The sequence below is a fragment of the Elephas maximus genome, chromosome 7 (genome assembly GCF_024166365.1).
Source record: "Elephas maximus indicus isolate mEleMax1 chromosome 7, mEleMax1 primary haplotype, whole genome shotgun sequence".
Taxonomy (NCBI): domain Eukaryota; kingdom Metazoa; phylum Chordata; class Mammalia; order Proboscidea; family Elephantidae; genus Elephas; species Elephas maximus.
Window position 1 is genome coordinate 124,642,541 of NC_064825.1, and position 7,251 is coordinate 124,649,791.

Sequence of the window (7,251 nt, forward strand, 5' to 3'; positions counted from 1 at the left end):
CCGTCCAGCTGCCGCCGGAGCCTGGAGCCCTCCCCGCCCCGCAGGCTCACGTAGGTGCACACACACCCACACCAAAGCCCAGCGCTTCCCCCTGCAGCCCCACCCTCCCCAGGCACCGGGCTGCAACCCCACACTCAGTCTCAATCACATGAATATAACCATCCCCAAGCATTCCAGCTCACCATACAAGTCAGCTCCCGACACACCTCTCCCAAGAGGCCCTTCCTGGTGGAAACTATGGAGCCCCCCTCCCCCAACCCAGAGCAGGCTCAAGGCACCAGCCGCCTTCCCACCAACTGGGCTCAGAATTCCAGGCGCAGGCTCTGGGCGGCATCCAGCCCCTTCCACAGGTCCCAGGCTGTCTGCCAACTTGGTTCCAACCCTTGGGGAATTCGCTGGGTGAGACCAGAGCCCTGCCCTCCAGACAGAAGTTGGATGGGGCCCAGCGGGGCTGCCCCTATCACCTGGAAGGCCAGCGACCTCCATGTCATGAAACTGGCACAACTCACCTGGCACCACCGGCTGGGGTTCCCTGGCAAGGCAGGCGGGCACCCGGGCTGGGCCTGGCACAGGCTGGCTCCGGCACCTGGCCAGGCCAGTGACCGCCCTGACGGAGAAGGCTGACCTCACCAGCTGAATGTGCCACCTGCTGGGCATTGCCCAGGAAGCAGGGGGCCAGCTCCACTCGGGATCCATGCCCACCTGGGATGCCTCGGTGCCTCTGGGGTGCAGACTCTGCCTCCAGACAGGTCTGGGCCTCCCGCCCCCTAGGATCCCCCCTCACCAGCTTCTCTCCCTGCTGTTCTCAGCCTCACTCCCCTGGGGGAAGCAGATACTGAAAACGGTCCATCAGATTCAATAAGGATTCAAAGTCCCTGAGAGAATAGGAGGTGGGTGGGAGTGAGGGTACAGGGAGGGAGGGGGTGGGAGTGGAGGAGAACCACCCACCCCTCCTCTCCCTCTTTCCTTACCCTCACTACATCCTGTAAGAGCAGAGCTGGAGGGTGAGAGGGGACATCCCCCCATTCATTGAGGTCTTTTTTGACCTCAATGCCTCTTAGGCTGGAGCCTGGGGTCACCCAGCGGCAGGGCCTATCTATCAGTCAAGGCCTGTCTCTTGCTCACCTGACACCCACCTGTTCTCCTGCCCTCTAGCTGTCCCCTCACCTGGCCCTCACCTGGCTTGTATGACTCTACCCCATTCTACCCTGCTCTGGCCCCTTCCCTCCAGTGAAGCGGGGCTTTGGAGCTATCTCCCTGCCCACTTCCCCCCCGCTGACCCAATCCTTGAGCCCTTTCCACAAGGCCACTGAATACCACAAACTGGGGCCAAGAGGAGCCTGTCTCCACGGTGACACCACAGCTTGGGGGTGTGCGCTACCTGGGCCGAAGCTTCCCCGAACAACCCCACCCCCTCCTGACCTGCATTTCAGACCTGCTCAGTTCCAGGTGCTTCTCCCTGCCATGGCCTGTTGGCAGGTCATTTGCTCTTCAGTCCCAGACTCTGACCCAAGCCCTGGATGCAGGTGAGGGGGGCCTGGCCCTGTGCAGGGCAGGCACGGGGTGTCAGTGAAATGAAATGATCAAGCCAAGTCAATGCCCTGGTTTCTAACCCTGGTGGCCATCACGGCACACCCCTGATCTGCCTATTCAGCCATACCCCTAACTCCTGGCCCACACACAGCCCGCCAGCTCTGCCCCTGACTTGTGCCCAGTGGGGGAGGTCTGGCCTGGATCATCTCGTGGACTTTTCTGCCTTGAGAGTGGAAACCCCCAATGCCCATTCCTGATTTTGGACACAAGTCCTTCTGCCCCCACACACCGAGGGAACAACCTGCCTGGCCAAGCTGCTATAGGGGACAGAGTCCACTGACAGGTGGGACAGATGGAGGCTCCAAGCCCTATGACCCCAGGGAGGAGGCTCCCAAGGGGCTGGGAGACAGGGAGGCTGCCACCAGGACCTGAACTCCCCCAGCTCTGCTGTACCTCCCCAGCCTGTCCCCTGCTGGCCTTCTTACCAGCTCACCGCAAGGTCACCTCTCCCTCCTCCCTCCTGCCTGCCCACTGCAACGCTGACCCCTGCAGGCCTGCTGAGGCCCTGCCTGGCCCGGGACAGGTTGGCCAAGGGAACTGGAGGCCTGGACAGGCCAGCTGGGGGATGACCAGAGGGGGAAGGCTGAGGGCAGGGACAGGTCAGTGTGTCTACAGGAGGGGGCAAGGGGAGGCTGCAGGCATGGTTGGTGGAGGCTGGCAGAGTTTGGAGCAGGAGCCCATAGTGTGTGTGGGAGGGGGGCTGGCTTACATTCTTCATTGGGCTCTGTTTTTTTCCCACAGTTCCTTGCTTCATCCATAATAGATCAGGGAGTGAAGTGCTGGGGGGCCAGGAGCCCGAGTGGGGGAGGGAGTCACACCTATCACCTATTGGGTAGCTCTTGGCATCAGGCTGTGCCCTGTGGGGATCTGCAGAGTGAGTGGGATGAGGGAGGGAGTAACTTGGAGACCCCTGGGAACCAGCCTGGGGTGTGAGGGAGCAGGAGATAAAAAAGAAGGGATTGGGCCACAGGTGTTCCTAGGAGTGGGATGAGGGGGTTAGGAAGTCAAAGAACCAGGGGAGAGAGAAGGGACTGGCCTAACACAGGAACTAATTTGCATATTTCACTCCCACCTGGTGCCAGCTGAAGGGGAGGTGAGGTGCAAAAATGGCGGACACAGAGCTATGGTGGCAAGGAGGGGACATGGGGACCTGGGGTGAGCTGAGAGGAGGAAAGGTCTAGCCTGGAGCTGATGGGATCGTAGGAGATGGGTGGGATGCCAGGGGCACAGATGCCAGACAGAGGTCTCTGATCCCTCAGAGGCTGCCAGAGGACTAGGATCAAAAGCAGACACCTTCTCCAATCTATTTCTGACCTTACCCAGTCAGGTGCCCACACCAGAGAAAAGTAAGCCTCAGGCCAGCCCCTTCCCCAGTCAGAGCTGCCCCTGCCCTGGGCACTGGTGGACCCTGTATTGCAGCTTGAATGAGCAGGACAGCCCCCCACCCCAGACAGGCAGGGAGGCCAATTCCAAGAGCAGAAGAGGGAAAAGTCTAGGGGCTGCCACACACCAGGGCAGCAGTGACTCCCAGGCCCTTTGGCCAGAAGATACTTAGCACATCAAGTTGGCCTCCGTGGAGAGGGCAGAGGTGCTTGGAGGGGTGGTGATGTCATGTGTCCAGGCATGGGAGGGAAGAGAAAGGAGGGAGAGGGGACAAGAGCAGGGCCCCAGGCAACTGACCTAACAGGAATGGGGAGGCTGCCAGCCTGGCAAGGCAAGAGGAGGGGAGTGTCCTCACTGCATCCTCCCTTCTTTCCTTATACCCCAGATCTGGCCTCTGAACTAAGTTATTAGCTCCTGAGAGTGGTCCAAGTGCTGGGAGCTGGTGGCCTTTCGGGGGGAAGGTGTCAGGGTAGATGACCAGGGTCCAGGCAGACGAGGGGATGGGTCTCCAAAGGCACTGTGCCTTCAGCCCTCACTTAGAAGACATTCATAGAGGCTGAGTCTCTTTCACCCTTATGCCCAAGTACAGAGGGAGTGCAAATCCTGGAGCTGGTAGGTTGTTCTCAATCATGGCTGAACGATTGGGTGAGAGTAGACCCTGAAGGAGGCAGGGGCAGGCAGAGGCCGCCCCTAGAGGGAAGAGAGCTGATGTGGGGCTCGGGCAAGTGCGGGCAAAGCCAGCACCCACTGGACTTGCGCTCAACAGCTTGAGGGGCTCCAGGTCCCTTCTGGGGAGGGTTTTGGGTGCTATCCTCTCCCCCAGCATCCCACCCCCAGGAGATCCACAGCAGTGAGCCCCTAGGCTCTTCATCTGGGAGCAAGTCCTCAGGTTGGAGTGTCACTCTTTCAGCGTCAGAGGGAAGCCCAGAGACACAGACCCTGTTGCCAGAGCTGGCCAGCTGAAGGTGCTGGGCCTGGGGTGGGGCACCCTGGGTGGAAGCTGGGACTTAGCCTGGGCGGGAGCTGCAGTGGACCTGCCTACAGGTGGGCATAGGGTGAGGAGGCGTCGAGAGCCAGGGAGGAAATGGCAGAGCAATTTTCCAAGGAAGGAGGCTAGATTCCTTGGCCGCAAGGATGCCAAGCAGACGTGGGCTCCCAGGCCACTCCCCTGGCTGGGAGAAACGCAGGGGAGCACAGCCCCTCCCCCCTTCCCCTCACAGGGCTGGGGTGAGTTTGGGGTTCTTTGCTTCCCCCTTCCCCGAGCCTATGAGCACATTCCCCTGCCACCCCCATTCTCACCACCCTCTGCTCTTTTTCCCTTCAGGTACCCTTGCCGCCCCTTTCCACGCTCCTGCAGATCCCCCCCCGCCCCGACCCCCTTGCCAGCTGCTGCACAAGATCCCCACTTGTCCCCTGGCATCCTCTCAAGTCATAGTTGGCACCGCCGATGCCACTCCGCTCCCCGGTGCCCACAACCTTTGTCCCAAAGCTGCCTGGGATTCTCGCCCTGGAGTCCCCCCCTCGCCGGCATCCCCTGGGCACTAGTGCTGAGGAACTGGGGACGCCTCCGAGGGCACCGGCTCCTCGCTCCACCACACACGTTGTCCTTGGGCCGCTGGGGGTGGGGGGGGAGGTCCTTGCGGGGACACTGCGAAGCCGGCACCGGGCATCCAGCCTGGCAGTGCCCGGACTGCGGGGGTCCGGGTCCGAGCTGTGGCCGCTCCAACCCGCGCCCCTCGGGCTGGGAGGATCCTAGCGGGAGTCCGTGCGGCTCCGCGGGCAGCAGTCCGGGGCTGGCTTCGAGCCGGCGCCCCGCGCTGCTGCCGTCCTGCCCGCCGGTGCGGGGCGCCCCAGGAGCGGGGCCGCGCTTACCTGGGCTGGCCGCCTCCAGGTCCCGGTACATGGTCCCTTGTGTCCGGCTCCCTCCGGGCTCCTCAGAGCCTCCCGCGGCCGCACGCTGCTCTGCCGCCGCTGCAGGGCATGGGGCCGGGCGACCCCCGGGGGCGGGTCCGAGGGCGGGGGCCGCGCGGCTGCACGGAGCGCAGAGCCGGGGAGCGGGGGCCGCCCGCCCGCCGAGCACGCCGCCGCCGCTGAGCCGCGCCGAGCCGCCTCCCTCCGGCCTGCGCGCCGCGTGTGCGCGCCGGAGCGTGTGTGAGTGTGTACGAGGCCGTGTGTATGTGTGTGTGTGTGAGCGCGTGTGTGAGCGCGCCCCGGGCCCCGCCGGCGCCGCCCGGGCCCCCTGCTGCCCACTACTGGCCGCGCCGCGCACTGCAGCCCGCGCCCGCCGCCGCCGCCGGGAGCCGCCCCGAGGGCACCGCCACCGCCCCGCGCCGCGCCTGCCTGCAGCCCCCGCGGGGAGCACAGCAGAGCCCAATCCTGGGCTTCTCTAGCCTGCGGGTCCGGGCGTGCCGCGCGACCAGCCCGGCCTGTGCGCCCCTGATGGCGGCAGCCCGGCACGGGGCAGGACCGCCGAGCCAGCCACCTCCTCCGAGGTGCCCTTTGACTCCGATCCAAATGGCGTGGAGATCCATGCCGGGTTTTCCGCTTGATGGCGCCTCGAGGGCGTCAGCTCCGGACTCGACAAGGCGGCTGGCCGGGGAAGGCGGGTTGGTATATGGGAAGATCAGGAGTGGAATATTTGCCAGCGCGGAGTTTGGATCCGCCACCCTTTGGCCGTTCCCGGAGCTCGCACACAGCTAGAGCCAAAAACTCTAGGGTCTCTGCCCTGGGCGGGGGACTAATCCTAGTGACTCTCCGCACTTCAGCCCTTTTAGCCTCTGCTCATACCTCTCTCGCACCCACTTCTCCACCGCCCCACCCCCATCTTTTCTTGACCTCAACCCTTCAGCGGGTAGGAAGGAAATCCCTCCTTGCCCTTCCAACTCTGGGGGTCTCTTGGCCCCTCTGCCGCTCACAACAGCACCGATCAGGAGAATCTCCGTTCTTTCCTCTACAGAATTCTGAAGGGAAGGAGAAGGGACCCTTCTGCCAAGGATGTTAAAGGCTTGGATCTGAAACGTTGGCGGTTTTCAGGGTCAGAAAGCTCTCTGCACACACCAACACATATAATCACGTATTCCCCACCCCTGCGGGCACACAAACACACCTCCTACTCAAAGAGTCACGGACTCCAAGCTTCACACAGTGTAGGTCTCCTGCCCCCGCACGGGAGGTGTGGGCAGGAGGGCAAAATCCCTTAGGCAGCATCCTGCCCTCCCCTCCATGGCGAATTCCCTTCTCAGGTGTGTTCTCAGGGCATCAGGCTTTCCAGAGTCAAAGGGTCCTGCTCCCACCCCCAAGAAATCCACGTCACTGACTTTATACTGCACAGCGCACGTCCAGCCACACCTCTGCCTTCCCACAGCGCTGCAGGCAGCCAGGACCCCTAGGGACAAACCTCATCTCAACTCTCCCGCAGCACACACACCCACAGACCCCATCCCCTTGAACTCACATGGAGTCTTTCTCTCTCTCTCCCTCTCTCAAGCACATGCATCCTCACACATATATTCACCTCCACCCACAGCTTTTCCGGTTGAGAAACAGATAAGGAAATTCCCCAAGCAAACCTCCATGAAGACTATTCCGGTGGAGAACAGATTTCCTTGGGTTGAATGTTCTAATTAAAAATGGAAGGAGAAAAGGCATCTGTAGGTTCTAGCCCATAGTTCCTCAGTGGCCAGAAACCCCCAGATCAAAGATCATTCTGTTCCACACACTGAGGAGTGATCCACACTCCCCTTTTGAGCCTGGCAAACCCCAGGAAGCCAAGCCAGTAGGCCAGAAATACAGGGACTCCAGGCCCTCTCCTCCTCCTGCCTCCCATTGCCCTAGAAAAGAACAAACAAGACAGGTTGCCCCAGCACTGAGCACTCAAACAGGCTCCTGGTCCAGGTACAGCCAGAATTCCTCATCGATGCAACTCAGCAGGTCTTTATGAAGCATCTAGAATCACAGAGGTTTTCAGAATTGGGAAGAAGACACCTCTCAGGTGACAGATGGGGAAGGAACTGATGCAGGGAGCTACGGGCCCTGGAGCTAAGAGCCCAGGAAACTGATAAGAAAACAGGGGGTAGAACACTTGGTTGGTTCCCAGCCTTTTATAAACTGTAGTGGGATTCAGGAGAAGACCCAGTGCTGGCTCCCACCTGAGAGCTTACAGCCTGCGCCTTAAAGCAATACAAATCCCAATCTCTTTTACTCTCAGCAGGCATTACACAGCATTGTTCCAGAATGGTGGAGCTAGGTGGCCCCTCAGATACACTGGATATATCT

General features: G+C 61.5%; 1 protein-coding gene across 5 annotated transcripts in view; it reads right to left on the reverse strand.

Annotated features, from left to right (window-relative positions):
• The window catches only part of SYT7 (synaptotagmin 7), a 64,148-nt gene extending 59,111 nt beyond the window's left edge, over positions 1 to 5,037 (reverse strand). For all 5 annotated transcript variants that reach the window (XM_049892164.1, XM_049892159.1, XM_049892162.1 and 2 more), the window contains exon 1: positions 4,849 to 5,037. In XM_049892164.1, coding sequence (XP_049748121.1) covers positions 4,849 to 4,879 — 31 coding nt within the window. In that variant the 5' untranslated portion in view covers positions 4,880 to 5,037. The remainder of the gene's footprint in view (positions 1 to 4,848) is intronic.
• Between the last annotated feature and the right edge of the window lie 2,214 nt (positions 5,038 to 7,251).